General features: G+C 56.9%; 1 protein-coding gene across 2 annotated transcripts; it reads right to left on the bottom strand.

Annotated features, from left to right (window-relative positions):
- Positions 1–396: 396 nt before the first annotated feature.
- Positions 397–13,848, bottom strand: MYMK (myomaker, myoblast fusion factor). Of its 2 annotated transcripts, XM_088793079.1 has the most exons (6): positions 13,395–13,848; positions 9,158–9,272; positions 8,186–8,334; positions 5,612–5,728; positions 4,955–5,029; positions 397–4,669 (listed from the first exon to the last, which is right to left on the bottom strand). In XM_088793079.1, exons 1-6 carry the CDS (start codon positions 13,527–13,529, stop codon positions 4,469–4,471), a joined length of 792 nt encoding a protein of 263 aa, XP_088649205.1. In that variant the 5' UTR covers positions 13,530–13,848; the 3' UTR covers positions 397–4,468. The 2 variants fall into 2 exon arrangements, with proteins under 2 accessions (XP_088649205.1, XP_074187695.1); XM_074331594.2 differs by having other exon boundaries at positions 4,533–5,029; positions 13,395–13,809.
- Between the last annotated feature and the right edge of the window lie 1,009 nt (positions 13,849–14,857).

Genomic DNA, 14,857 nt, shown 5'->3' with positions numbered 1-14,857 from the left:
TGGCACGACACAAAGGCAAGGCGCGAGAATCACTGAGGGGAAGGACCGTGCAAGGCTGAGACCGGGAAGCCAGCGCATCCGCTTGGCAGGTCCTGTTCATGTGCTCGCTCAGTGGACAGCAAACCCTCCCCACTCCCCGACCCCCCGAGAGAGGGCAGGAGAAAAGCCCACAGCAGCAGTACCTTCGTCCACCTTTGGGCCTGAGCTTGCTTGACCAAACCCATCTCTCTCTTGTCCTGGAACACATGCCAGTGACGGAAGCAAGGACAGCCCAGCTGGCACCCTTCTCTCCATGGGCCAGCGTGGTTTTCTCACTGCTCTGACGGGAAGGCTGCAGGAGGTGGCGGGGGTTGTGGTTCAAGGCACGGGGGGACGGTCAGACCCAGAACGGTGAGACTGTGAAGCTGTCACAGGTGAGGCCCGAGAGCCAGGTAACTAGGCTCACAGTTCAGTCCACTTTGCTTTTCTCGTTTCAGTCTCAAAGCTGTCTTTTCCAGGCAGCCTGCTTTGCTTAATTCCTTAATCCGTACTAAACACTTGCTTTGAAGCATTTTGTTTCCTTGACAAATCAGGATATTTGGTGCATAACTGGGGTGAATGTCCCCTGATGGTAAGGACCCCCCACTACATTCTAGAGACTCCCTTGCTTGCCCATGACCACTGATAATGAAAATAGCATTTTTTAAAAAATGACATTTAAAAAACACTGTGCCAAGTGCTTTGCATTCAATTATCTCATTTAATCTTGGCAACACCTATGTGAGGTGGGCACTATTACAAATGGGGAAACGGGGCCTGGGAGAACTGGAAGAACTCAGGGCGCTGGTCTACGGCTGTAGAAAGAAAACTGAACCCCAAGCCTGCCCGGCTCCAAGGCCTGTTTCTGCACCTCTACACCTGACCCTCCACACCATGTCCTTTTGCTGCCTTTTCTACTTTCCCAAGGTCTCTCCAGTCTCGCCAGTCTCTGACTTAACTCACCCGAAGGGCTACTCCGGTGGGGCTTCCCAGTCAAACGGGAGGAAACCAGGCGTGGAGATGAGACGAGCAGGGCCCCAGGGCACTGTGTGGAGGGGGGGTGGCCAGGACAGCGGCCACAGCCCCACGTGGCCCGTGCCGTGTGTCCCTGTTGCCCATGTGGCTCAGCTAGCTCTGTTAACCAGCTAACCAGCTAACCAGCAAGCTGCAGATTTACACCCTGGGGCTTCCTGCCGACTTTGCAGAATCTCGTCTTGCCCACATACCTGGCCCTGCTTTGCGGCCGCTCTCCCGCCAAGCCCCCTAACTACAATAGCAGCTCCCAGCGCAGGACAGGGTATGAGGTGGATGGGGAGCTGTAAAGCCTTTTTAAAAGGGGCAATAAAAGTTTTGGGTTTCAGATGGTCTTGCTGGAGAAGAGAATAACAGAGACAGGAAATTTCAGTAGCAGACACGACAAAGGACACAGGGCTCAGACTGCCCTCAGACGAAAACACCTCCACTTGTGCAAACAGAGGATGTCCTGGCCGGGGCCCAAATGCTCCCCACGCCATGCCAGCCTCACCCTGGCTGGGTGGGGGAGGGGAGGGGCTGCTACAATAGACTGTTTTGTCTAGTTGTTGTAAGTGTTTATAATACTTCTCCGTTTGGGCTGCCGGAGGTGTGTGGCGCCCTCCCCCCCGCTGGGCTCTGAGTGTGTGTGTCCGGGGAGGGATCGTGGCTGGGCATGGACACATGTGTGGCCAGGCCAGGCCATCGGTGGCTTCTCCTCCTTGCCCCGCACGGTCTGGAAGCCAGGCCCAGGCTCAGAGAGGCTGTCGCAGGGCTCGTGTCCCTCACCCGTCTCCTAGTTCAGGAAGGATCCACATGGGGGGGGCACCCTCCTGCCCCCCTACCCCGTGTCCTGGCCGTGAGGCCACAGCCATAACTGCACCTCTGCCTGTGTCCCTTAGTTTAGCCCAGGCTTCGCAAAGCCTCATGTCCAGGATCTGCCCATCCTTTTGTGCCCCAGTGGGTAGCTGCCAGCCACAGGCGTAGGGACGCCAGTGCCATTTGCATTGCGGGTGAGTCGTGAATCATTGTGTCAGTCAGTATGTCTCCTGCGAGCACGCCCCAGGTATGAGACTTCCTGAGGCGAAATCATCCTCTATTGTTTATCTGAAGTTCAAACGTGATCGGGCCTCCTGTATTTTACCTGCAACTTCACACATGTGGCTGTTTAAAATTTAGATTAATTAATGTCAACGGACATGTAAAGACTCAGCTCCTCTCACACTGGCCACGTTTCTGACGCTCGGAGAGCCAGGCGCCGGGGCGGGCACCTGACTGGACAGCGAGCATGTCCGTATGGCCACCGTTAGAGCGCGCGCTCAGCCCAGTGTGCTCTGGGGCTTCCTGTGACACCTAGGACGGCATTTTGTTTCAGGCACTCGCTCATAGAAGTCTCAGGACTCATGGACCCCCAGCCCCCCACCAGCGCCGGGTGGGAGGAGGGTCCCATCCGGAGCTTAAGGTGGGTCCTGATGGCCACAGAGGACCTTCCTGGCACCAGGTGCCATGAGTCTCAGATTCCAGGGACACACAGACCTGAGCGCTCCATAACACTGGGATTCGGAAGTGTTTCCATTTGAAGGCTGTGACACTTCTTTCTTGTTAGTCTTGAGGTATCGGAGTGGCCATTCTGGGTGGCCTTCTCCTTTTCTGGTCCCCCTCCCAGGCACACCCCTCCTGGCCCTTGGGTAGCGCCCCTAAGAAGGGCCTTTGAGCCAGAGAGATGTCTTTGGGATGTCTGGCGAGAACCTGGGCACTGCCACCAACTCAGTGGCCAGTGTCCAAGGGACGAGGGCCAGCTGCTGACATCCTGGCCCTCAGAGTCCTCATCTGCAAAGTGGGCTCAGGACCCGCACCTTGGGGGCCCTCGGAGGGGGTCTCCATGGGGGCCAACCCTGCTTGGGAGGGGCACAGCGGGTCTGGAGCCCGAGAGGCGAGAGGCGGATGGGTTGAGGGCTGGAGCGCGCCTCCTAATTGTCCATGACTTACAGACTTGGCCGGGCTCCCAGACAGCCTCATAAATCAGCGCGGCCACAGTGAGTAGCCTGTTAGTGCAGCCCTTACGCGCTTGGCAAGCCCCTCGCCTCCTCCCTGCTTAGGAGCATCCCGCTGCTTCCAATTTTCCATGCGTTGCCACAGAGGTGGGAGCTGGGGGTGCTCACTGCGGTGGGAGGGATGGGGGGCAGCAAGGGGGGCATGGGCGGGAGGGGATGGGATGGGAGGAGGGGGGAGGGCAGGGGCAGGAAGTAATGGGGGAGGGAGGGGCTGGGCAGGGGCCAGCCATCTTGCAGATGCCTGTTTCTGGAGCAATGCCCCCAGGGTCCCCTGTATGGCACCCAGAGTGTCCCCTTTCCTTACAGCCTGGTGCTGTGACTTATGAGTGTCGCCTTGTGCCGGTGGGAGATGGGGGCCAGAGGGGAAGACTGTTTCCAGGATCACCCTCTCTTCATGGTGTGTGTGTGTGCACGTGCACACGACCCCCCAGCCAGAGCTGCAGCCAATGGGGGTAACACCTGACCCTCCCCTCCTCTGCAGGAGCGTAGAGCCAGGTGGGGCAGGGGCCCTGTGATGGTGACACGCCTGGGTGGAGGGCCCAGAAGCTGTGGAGTCTCAGTGTCCTCATCTGGAAAATGGGTTTGGCAAGGAGCCTGGGCGCCATGTGAAGAGCTGAGTGGGCTGCTTTGTCATTAACAGGTTGTGGGGACAGAAAGATGCGGAGCCAGGGCCAGTCTGTGGGTGTCCAGGACCTGAGATGCCAGACCTCTGGGCAGTTAGGGAGGCTGACAGATGGGGTGGAGGGCCCGGCGAAGGGGTCCACTTTGTCCCCAGCCCCAGGTGCTGGAGCCAGCTTTCTCTCAGTGCTCTAAGGTGTGCAAGAGGTGACTTTGGGACAAATAACGGGCCGCCTCCCACGGTGGGAGTGGATGTGGGTAACTGCATGGTCTGGAAACACAAACAGGTCCCAGACAGGTGTAGGTAACTTCCTGCCTGACAGATGTGCCTGGATTATTCGGGAAGCCAGGGTGGGACGGACCTGTGGGAAGGCTCAGGTTTGTGAGGTGATGTCTGGGAGGCCAGCTTCCGCCACCCCCCGGGGCCCGGTGCAGACAGCCTCTGGACGGGAGCAGGCTGACCTCCCTGTGAGCCCAGCTTTTGGGCCTGTCATCGGCCTCTGCCCAAGGTCCCTGCACCCAGACCCACCTTCCCACACTGGGGAGCCTCGGGCAGGGCTGAAAGCCGGGGCGGCGTGCTCAGAGGGCTGAAATGGGTGCTCACTTGGGCTCCCAGTAAGGTCAATAAATCAAGGTGATTCTTATTGGTTATTGTCATTGGAACGGCTAGATTTAGGGACCCAGCTGGAGAGACAGCCAAGGGGCAGGCAGGCCTGGGCCAGGGACAGAGCTGGCCCTGCTGGCCCTGGCTTCCTCAGTGGGCGTGCTCAGAGCCTGAGGGCATAGGACCGAGGTGGTGATGCCAGTTTCCAAGAGAAAACAGATGGCATGGGAGGACACAGGACCGGATAGTGGGCAGAACCCCTTTGTGGTTGGGACTGGGCTGGGACTTTTGGGGACGGGGAGGTGGAGAGGACAGACGCTGGCTCCAGGATTCTGCAGACATGCCGACCAGCCATGCCCGAGGCCTAGGAGGAGGGAGAAACGTCTTTTCTTTCCAGCTTAGTACACGGCTTCTCCAGGAGCACTCAACACAGCGTGCTTCCCAGCCCCCTGGGACCTCTCAGCATAGGAGCTCAGAGTTTCCCCTGGACAGCCTGGGCTGGGGAGGGACAGGAGGGCTCTCACCAGGCATAAGACGGGGCGGGCAGGGGCTTGGAGCGGGTAGGGGTGCAAAGTCAGATACAGGCACAGCACAGGGTGCCGCAGTCCAGCTTGGCTGGGGGCCCTGCGCCTCCAGCCTTCTTGTTCACCTTGGGCAGCAGCAGGATGAAGGACATGGCCAGGGCGCAGTGGTAGAAGCTGTGCACATAAGTGTGGTCCCAGTCCTGCAGGGGTGGAGGGGGTGTGTGTGTCCGTGTGTGGCTTTTCGCCCCTGCATCCCATCTCCTCTTCAAGCCCCCATTCCCCTGCGCGCTCGCTCGGTGCCTGTGCTGTGGGCCTGGCACCTGCCACTTCCATGGGCTCCTCCCCAACCCCTTCCCGTGTCCTGGGAGTCTGGCCAAGTGCCTTCCTCCAAGAGGCCTCCCCTCATGATCCAGCCCCCATGGTCTTTCCTGCCACCAAACGCTGAAGTCACTGAAGGTCTGTGTCATCCACTGACCCTCTGACAATGAGGCTGAGGCCCCTCCCTCGCTCCCTCCCTTCCTCCTCTCTCCTCTCTCCTACTCCTTCCCTTTCTCCATCCTCCTGTCCAACCTCCTTACTCCCTCCTCCAGGTTTGGGCTCCAGCCCCAGGCCCTTTCTGGCTGTGCACCTTATCACAGATGGAAGCTCCCTGCATCCTGCAGCTCCACGCAGGCAGCGATGGCAGTGGTGTGGGGGATGGGAGAGGACACTGCCTGGGAGGGCGTGGTCCTATGGAGTGGGCCTTGTGGCAGGTGCCCCCCCCACCCCCCCCACCTGGGTACCTCGAAGAAGAAGCGCAGCATCAGAGCCAGCGCCCCGAAGCACAGGCCGGGGCCTATCTGCTGGGTGTAGACACTCTTGTCGGGGTACAGACCCTTCTTCTCCTTCATCTGCTGCAGCTGTGGGGAGAGTGAAAGCTCTTAGGGCACAGTGTCCATCTGCGAACAGCCGCCCTGAGCCAGGGGAAGAGCTGGCCCTGGGCACTCGAAGCCCGGTCATCCTCAGGTGGGAGATGGGGCTCTGGGAGATGCCCCTAGGAGCCCATAGCCTGGATGACAGGGCTGGGAGCCCCTTGGGCCATTGGGCCCCTCGCGGACCCCTCGCCTGCCTGTTTGGGATGTAGTAAGGTCCCCCTTTATGGTTCCCTCTCCCAGACCAGACTCGGTGACTGTTCATAGCCAAGGGGTGTGGAGCGTGGGGCCTGTCTACCATCATGGCCCTCGGGGGTGCCCGTGCGGTGGTCTGCAAGAGCCTTTGGTGTTTCAGTAGTCAATGGACACCCGTGCTATTTATTAGGCAAAACTGACCAGCACGTTAAATCTGCGACTTCTCAGACATTGATGAACTTAGAGTGAGGCTCACGTAGGTACGTATGTTTAAAAAGATGGGTTCATAGGCCAAAAAGATGAGGCAGGTGCAGTTAGTTGTACATCCCGAGAACCCCGCCCCTTGGGGCCAGGGTGTTTCAGATGGAAGTGAGATCCACACACGGTGGCAACGCACAGACCCACTGGCTGGCACACACAAAGGAAGGCCCTGGGCAATCTCGCACCAGGGCAGGGCAGGTTTCACCACCAAATGAATTATGAAATGTGGTCCGGTTTTCAGTGTTCTAGAATTTGCCATAGCCGATGAGGAATCAGGACCTGTAGTAGCACACACAGGTAGTGTGTAGGTACAGCAATTGTGACCCTGGGTGTGGGGGCTGCAGCCCAGGGAGCCCTCATCTAGCCAATCCTGCACCTGCCCAAGGTGGCGCCCAGACCTGGCCCTGCCACAGCCCTGTCTGTCATACTCCTCTCTCTACTTCCTCTCCCTGGGTGCCACTGTTCCCAAACCTGACTCAAGAAGGCATGAGCCTCTGGGAGAAAAATCCACCCTCCTTCCAGGAAACAACTGCCCTTCAAAATCCAAAATAAACTCCACATTAAATGGTCTAGAAAACACAAGTTGAGCCCCAGATGTAGGGAGCCAGGCAGCCCTCTAGGTTCCTGCAGCTGGATCCACAGCCCGAAGGCCATGGAAGTCTCTGTGGCATTTCATGGGGACACTGAGTGACCGCTTTTCTGGCTAATTAAACTCTAGCCCAGGTTGAGACCTGGCCAAGACCTGCGGGAGCTGCAGCCCTCCCGGCCAGAACAAGGAGCCTTTATCCTGCTTCCTGCCGGGGAGTCAGCCCATCGGCCGAGTCCAGCGCTCTCTGTGTTTATGCATTCCAGCATATTCCTTAACCTGGCCCTTCTCGGGTCCAGACAAGTCAGACCCAACACACTTCCTCTCTGCTCACAGGCTGTGCCGAGGGGCCTCCTGGGTCAGCCCAGGGCCAGCTTTGCCTCCCTAAGTTGGAGTGGAGTGGGGAAGATGCACCCTCTCTTATTGGCAGTGTAAACACTCTACTCCTGGGTGTAGAGAGCAGCAGGGCGTGTTTAGAAAGCTCGCCACCAGAACTTCACTTTCCCTCCCCAGCCTGTAAAAAGGGTTGGTGGGCACTCCTGTACTGCCTGCCCAGCCTGACCCCTCTACCCTGAGAACTGCCCTCCTGCCTTCCAGGCCTGGGTCTGCTCACTGCAAGGCTCAGCTCCCTCCCTGCTTCTGAGTCTGAGGAAACGGCCCCAGTCCATCTTGCTGCAGGGTCCCTCTTTAGCTTGGGCTGGTGTGAGTAGTGGGTTTGGGTCCTTGCAGCCAGGACGGCCTTGGTATGACAGAAGGTGCAGGGAGGCGTGGGGACCACATGTAAAGGGTCTGTGGGTGCCAGGCCCTCGGTGCCCTGCGAGAGGCCATTCATGTTGGGAACTCGGGCTCCGGTTGCCTCAATACCCGTGAGCAGTTCGATCTTGCTGTCGACCTCACCCCACACCCTCCTTTCTCATTAGACGCAAGCTGAAGGCTCACTTTCTCCAGGAAGTCTTCCCAGGTTAACCCAGGCCATTTCCGATCGATATTGCATTTCGAAAGCAGCCATTCTCTTCAGTAATAATGATAATGGCCCCTATTTGTTGAGTACATTAGAAGCCAGGTTCTGTTCCAGTATTTAAGATGCATTATCTCAATTAATCCCTGAACCAATCCTATGAGGTGGGAACTGGACCGTTATTGTAATACCTACTTTACAGATCATGGAAACTGAGGCAGAGAAGTTCAGTAACTTAGGTTAGGTCCAGATCTTGTGAGTTAGAGACATGCTACAAACTGGCACTGCATGGCTGGGGTGGCTGATGGTCACTTTCTATGTGATTTCACTGAAGCCGTGTCCAGCCTGCTCACCCATGAGGAGGGAGGTAAAAGGAGATCCCAGGTGGGAGGAGTCACAGTCAGGGAAGGGGCCCCCCTCTGTTGAAGGGTCACACACTACGCACCCATTTAGCTGCGATGATGAGGACGGCTGTGCCGATGGGGCCCGAGTACACCCCATAGCCCCAGCGGTCATGGTAGATCCGCACGGCAATAGTGAGGACACCAAACATCACAAAAGTCGACCTCTTGGGCTCGTCAAAGTCGGCCAGTGCTGCAGGGGTTGGGGAGAGAACCCGAGAGAGGTGAGTGGCCTCTGCTCCCCCGGAGGCGTACCTTAGGGGCCCAAGTGTGGCTGGCGTCTCTCTGCCAGCGTGAACCCAAGGCCTGGCCTGCTCACCCAGAGGTCTGAACGCCAGGCTGCGGTTTCTCCACGGACGGAGAGCTTAGATGATGCTGGTGGGAAGCCGTTTTAATAAACAGGTCAATATGCGAGGGACTAGGAAGGAGTCCCTTCCACGGCGACCATTAGGACCAAGACACAAAGAGAGACACCATACAAGAAAGATCAGCGTCCTCCACAGGGCCTGACTGGTCGAACAGCAGGAGGCCCTGCGTAACGGGGTCGGTGTCCTGACTTTGCCACGAGACAATGGTAAGGGGACAAAAGTTGCAGACCGACATGGTTGAACGATCCCATCTTCCTACAAACCCGAGCTGGAAACTGTGTGTGAAGCAAAGGTCTTAGGGGGTGGGGGTGGGTGTGAACCTGAACGGTGAACAGAGGTTTCCTGGGGGAAGACGGCGGGCAGGGCTCTTTGATTCCTTCCTGTGTACGCCTCTGCCAGCTACGTTGGTCATAGCAAACCTTTGTTAAATGCGTAAGTTAAACAGGACAGAGAAAATGGGAACGGGGCATTTAGAACTGCATATTCTTTTTTATAGATTAAGCTCAGCTCTGAAGTCCAGGAGAGCGGGTAGGTTCTCAGACATGAGGGGTGGGGATGCACAGGCAGCGGGCTGGGCAGGCATGGACGGTGGGGGGGGGGGTGGAACGGGGCCCGTCTGTAGGCCTGCGCGAAAGGGGCGCCACTCACCCATCAGCGAGACCCACATGCTCAGCGCCGTCCCGTAGACACTGAAGTACTCCAGGGTGTCGTGACGTACAAAGCAGAGCACCCACAGGCCTGGCCCGTCGCAGGCGTGGTAGAGCTGCCAGGAAACCCACAGGCGATCAGCGGCTGGAGAGGGCCGTGCCGGAGCCCAGACCCCCGGTGAGTCAGACCACTCACTAGCTGCGAGACCTTGGGCTGATGGCTTAATGGCTCCAAGTCTCAGTTCCCCCATCTGAACAACGGGGACACTGCTGACTGCTCCCCTCAGAGGCTCTTGTGTACGGGGGCTGGGTGTCACTCAGACGAAGCCCACAGAGGTAGGGAAGCTAAAATGTGATCTACGCATTCATTCCTTCTGTACTGGGTTTACTGAGAGCAGGTTTCTCTGCATCCTTTCACCAACATTGGATGTGAGGCCAGTGTCTTTTTTTGGGGTGCCAGTCTGCTCTTCAGGGGCCTGTGGGGCCTTTCCCACCCATCATTTACCCTCTAATGACTGGGCTACCCCACAGTGGAAGTTTTCAGACCTAAGTGGGCATCCAAACGCCTGGGGGCGTGTGGAGACTCAGGCTGTGGAGCCCACCTCGAGAGTTCCTGACTCAGCAGGTCTGGGTTGGGGTCGGAGTTCTGTGTTTTTCTGTAGTTTTCAGGTTGGTGCCAATGCCGCCGGTGGGGAGCTCACTTGGAGAACCACCGGTCTACAGCCTTCAGCTTCTGTCTTTAAAGTGCAGGAAGGCTGCAAAGACCCATGCATGCATTGAATGCAGCACCGGGGCTCGCCCATCTGTCCCCCATACTCTCACAGTGGGCTCCCCAATATCTAATTTCACAGCAATTTTTAAAGCAAAATGTGTGCATGGAGTCTTTTCAAAGCCGTCGCCTTATTTCTAGCAGAAAACATCTCTCTCCTTTCGTGTACACATTTCATCATTTTAAGTAATATTTAATTATATGACATAATTATTTTGACAAGTTTCACGGGCACAAACAAGTTTGGGAACCAGCACAATGGACTCTTGATGAGCTTGCTCAGTGGGAGGGAGGAGGGTAGCATCTGGAGGCGCCAGGAAGGTGTCGGGGGAGCAGGAGCCCTGGGTCACCTGGTGAGTCGAGCAAGTCGGGGTCAATTTAGAGTTCGTCCTGGTTACAACTGTAGGTGACCTAAAGTTCAGGTGCGCCTAGAAGGTATTAATAGAGGTACAATGTCCCGAACAAAGGAGGAGAGAGACGGTCCTGCTTCTCTCTGTCCTGGTCAGACCCACCTAGGGAACCGGGTGGAGTTCTGGATGATGCATTTTTTGAAGTGACTCTGGCATAGAAGAGGCTAGAGGAGAGCAACCAGGCAGTGGACATGATTGTGTAGCTGGGGAAAGAGAAGCTTCAGGTGGGGCCTGATCAAGGTGCTCAAATCTCTGTGGGACAGAGGAGGGAGGAGAATGCTAGCCCCCCATGGCTCTGATCAGCAGAGCCAGGCCCTAGAAGTGACATGAATGTTTTCCTGCCCTCCTGTTCCTTCTAGAACTACGTCTCCCTCGCCCCCACCCCAGCCTGACTGCCTGCTATCTCTGTACCCCTGGCCTCTCCTTTGTAGCACAGATCACCCTGTATGATGACAGACTTAATCACTGTGGTATTCTGGGCAGTGTCTGTGCCTTGCCCTCACCGAGAGCAGGAATAACCTCTGTGTCACCCCGTGTCACCCTGGCCAGGACCCCAGCTCCCTGCGTAGAGCTGGCTGACAGCTGAGCTCAGTCAGTGTCTGCCGTGGGAATGAATGTAGGCTCAGGGCGGCAGGATTCAGAGAGCTCTGAAGGAGAGGTGGCCTCCCCACCACGCCCTTGCTCGTCTCTGTTGGACAGGCGAGGCAGGTGAGATTCAGAGCTGAGATTGGACCAGCCTCCGTGCCTCTGGTGCCTCCCATGCAGGGAGCAGACCTGGACCAGTGAGGTCACTGGCAGGGTTGGGGTGCGGCTGGGGGCCTGGAGGGAGAGAGCACAGCTTTTGGAGGCTGACCTAACAGGTCCTTGCCCTGTGAGCTCAGGCAAGGGGCTGACGGCTCAGGACCCCTTCTGTCAAATGGGGACAAGAACACCCGCTCCATGGGATGGACCAGGGGATTCCATGTGACAGAGCACATTGCAGTGTGCCTGGTACAGAAATGGTGATTGTATGGTGGGTCCTGGTCATAACCCAGGAGAAGCATGTGAGAGGCAGACCTTGCGATGGTGTCATGTGGGGCTCCGGGAGAAAGGGGCAGTGTGGCTTTGAGGCCGAGGACATTTGTCACAGGAGGCAGCTGCCCCTGCCACTCTGGGTGGGGCAGGGTGGGACAGGGTGGGCCTCTGAGGGTAGTGGGGAGGCAGCTGTGGGGCCAGCCCAGCCTAGGCAGGGAGGGATCTGGCAATGCCTGTGGTTTTTAGGCGGGGCCTAACAGGAGCCTGGGAACCAGACATGGCTCTTCTCCCCAGCCCTTAGACCACTGCACCCATGGAGAAGTCCCATATTCACACTGTGCCTCCATTTTCTCATCTGTCAAATTGACCTCCCGCCCTTCACCCACGCTGGGGTCCCAGGAGGAGCAAGTGACATGGCATTCAGCAAAGTGCCTTGAAAAAGCCGGGAGCTCCAGAGCACTCACAGTGCCACACATGACAGCCTTTCTGGGACTGTTTCTTCATCTGTCAAATGAGCCCGTCCCAATCCCATGCTCACGGGGAGCTGAGAAAACGAAGTAAGATAGTGTGCATATAACACCCAGCAGGTAGCTCACCCTGGACACTGGCTCCTGGTCAGCGCATTGTGGCTAACGTCTGTCCCAGCAGAGGTGGAGACCCCAGCCCTAGGGAGTCTGGTTCCTCAAAGGATCCAGCCCGTCCCAGTCCCTGCCGCCCACGTGCAGGCACAGCTTCTCTCATTGTGGGCAAACCAGGATGCGGGCATGACACACGGACATGCGTGTGTTCCAGACCTCACCACCCCGGCTGTCCCACACACCCTGTCGCTTGCCCACAGAGCCCTGCTGCTGGGGAACGAGGCTGGCTCAGGGTGGGAGGCATGCGATTTCTCACGTCTGGTACTGCCACGCAAAGGAATCTGGGGGAATGCTCACCTCTCCAGCACATGCTTCTCATGGGGAGTTGGGCTTAAATGAAGGGTGGGTCTGATGCTTCCGAGAGAGAGAGAAAGAGAGAGAGAGAGAGAGAGAGAGAGAGAGAGAGAGAGAGAGAACTTTGGGAGTCCAGCAGTGAGGGTGGGTGTGGGGGAGACAGAGGGACGCAGAGACAGGAGGCAGGAAGGAACTAAGACATAGATGATGGATAGACAGATGCTTGATTAGGTAGGTAGCTACATAGATAGGTACTTAGTGGACAGACAGAAGGCAGAGGGATGAATGGAGTCAGAGAGACACATGGAGGGTCAGAGGAACAAAGCTAGAGAGGGACAGACCAAGAGATTTACAAAGAGGAAATTCTATGGGGATGTAATTCCAGAAATCAAGAGAGAACCAGACATAGACAGAGAGAAAGGAAAAAACAAAAAACACGGAGAGAAAAAACCAATAACAGAAACAGAGCAAAAGAGACTCACAGGGAGGTGAGGTGGGGAACAAAGAGAGAAAGAGCTGAGATGGTCATCTAGACGTAGAAATAGAAAGAGAAAGGGGGGGGGGGAGAGAGAAACAGGCCCCAAGAAGGAGAGAGAACGAACATGAGCAAGGCCCTCCTGAAGTAGGGCCAGCTCCAGAATTTTGGAATTGGACTCGCCCAGGCCCTGCACATTCCCTAAAGCCCCCTACCCCCTCCTGGGCCTGGCTCACCCGCTCCTGTCTGCTCAGCCACCCTACTCCTATCTCTGGGAGAATGGTGGGGGAGGGGAAGCTGGAGCCACAGTGGCCTTGAGCACTTTTGGCCAGTGGCAAGGAAAGGGGTGCCCTGGAAGGACATGTCCTCAACAGGCTGACTCTGGCCCATTGTGGGCTTGGTCTCACTTACACCTATCCCAGAGCACCTTCCCGGCACCGATGGAGAAACTGAGGTCCAGAGGGGCTCCCCCAACCCTGTCTCCTGGTTTCTGGGCTCTTTCTTTCACCTCCAACTCACTTTTATTCATCACAAAACACAGGAAAGTAGTGGGAAGACCGGCCTTCTCCTCTGCCTGCCTGCGGGAGGGTGCCCTGTGCCGGTCGGGTCCCCTCCCCCACCACGGGCCCCAGACTCACCGCCTCGAAGAACATGGTGAAGAGATAGACCATGGCCTCCATGTGGAACCGCCTCTTGGCAGCGATGCTGATGGTGGGGAGGAAGGCCAGGCTACTGAGGGTCGGCAGGAGAAGTTTGGCTACGAGTGTCCCCATGGGCGGGGCAGGAAGGGTGGGTGCTGGCCTCCTGGGTCCCCAAAAAGAGAAGGCCTGCTCCTTTCAGCGGGGGCTCCGATGGCAGCTGTGGTTTAAATGCCCTGACGGGAGGGAGGCAGGGACATGACTGCACATGTTGAGCAGCACATGGAGGGGGTCCAACAGCTGAGGCACCACGTGGTCAGCACTTGTCTCTGATTTTTTTTCCCCTTTTTTCAGAGGCCAGAGTTGTTCATTCAAAGAGACCATACTTCTTTTCTCTGAGGCAACAACCTTAGCGAAAAGGCCCCGTGAGTACAGCCCCCAACTTCCAGCCACTTCCCATCCTGGCCCTCTCCCCAGGGCGCTCAGGAGCCCAGAATGAAGGAGCAGGTGGACTCGGCGGCTGGAGTCCCATGTCCACAGGGGGCTAGCAGTGAGAGAGCGCAAGGTTTAGCCAATTCTAAACACTGGAAGGACCTTGTAGATAAGTTTCACACTTTCCAGCCCACCTGCACTTCTTACTTGCCTGCTCTCTCCCCAGCTGGGTTTCCCTGGTGACTGGATTCATGAAACTGACATTCTTTTCTACTTGGTTACATTGTTTCACACCTGAAGCAATCAGACCAGGACATCTCTATTAGTGCTCTCAGGACCAGGCTGATGCTTGGCCTTCTGAGCATTCCTTGGCCAGCCTTCAGGAAATTACCTTCCCTTTTTGTAAGCGGTCCCCAGGGAATTGCCTGGCAGGGTGCCCCCTTATCCTCTGGCCAAGGAATGATGGGGGGAATGGTGTGCGAGCCACCCAGGCTGACTCTCTCCCTGGACTCGTCGCTTAATTGATTGACTCGTTCATTTATGTGTTTGCTGTCTGCAAAAGAACAGCTTTTACTACTGGTTTGTTTTTTCATCATGATGTCACATAGGACAAAATGCACAGAGTTTGAGCATACAGCTTGATGACTTTTGACAAGTGCTTATATGCCTGTGACCACCACAGCACCCCCATCACCCCAGGATGTTCTTTGTGCCCTTTGCAGTGATGCCCCCAGCAGAGGTAGCTGCTGTTCTAGAACTTCCTGCAGAGCGAGTCATGCAGTATGCATTCTTTTGGGACTGGCTTCCTTACTTCTTTCACTGGACCATCGCTCAGATTCACCCGTGTTGTGTCAAGTGGCTCGTTCCTTTGGTTGCTGGGTGGGTAGTAGTTCACTGTGTGGCTAGGCCACGTCTCTGTCCCCCAGGTACTGGAATCTGGAGTGTGGGGACAGCAGGAGTGAGGCCGACTGGTGCTGACACTTCTCAGCTTTTCCAAGGGAGGCTGAGGCTTCTCCCTGGCTTTCTGGGGC

This window comes from Rhinolophus sinicus, chromosome 16, assembly GCF_057876585.1.
Source record: "Rhinolophus sinicus isolate RSI-liver-muscle chromosome 16, RSI-T2T, whole genome shotgun sequence".
Taxonomy (NCBI): domain Eukaryota; kingdom Metazoa; phylum Chordata; class Mammalia; order Chiroptera; family Rhinolophidae; genus Rhinolophus; species Rhinolophus sinicus.
The sequence above is the reverse complement of the archived record's forward strand: the minus strand, read 5'-3'. Positions and strand labels throughout refer to the sequence as shown.

Coding starts and splice junctions, on each gene's coding strand:
- MYMK (XM_088793079.1), bottom strand. CDS start 13,529: ATGGGGACACTCGTAGCCAAACTTCTCCTGCCGACCCTCAGTAGCCTG. Junction 8,335..9,157: donor CATGTGGGTCTCGCTGATGG/GTGAGTGGCGCC, acceptor CAACCCCTGCAG/CACTGGCCGACTTTGACGAG. Junction 5,729..8,185: donor TCATCATCGCAGCTAAATGG/GTGCGTAGTGTG, acceptor CTCTCCCCACAG/CTGCAGCAGATGAAGGAGAA.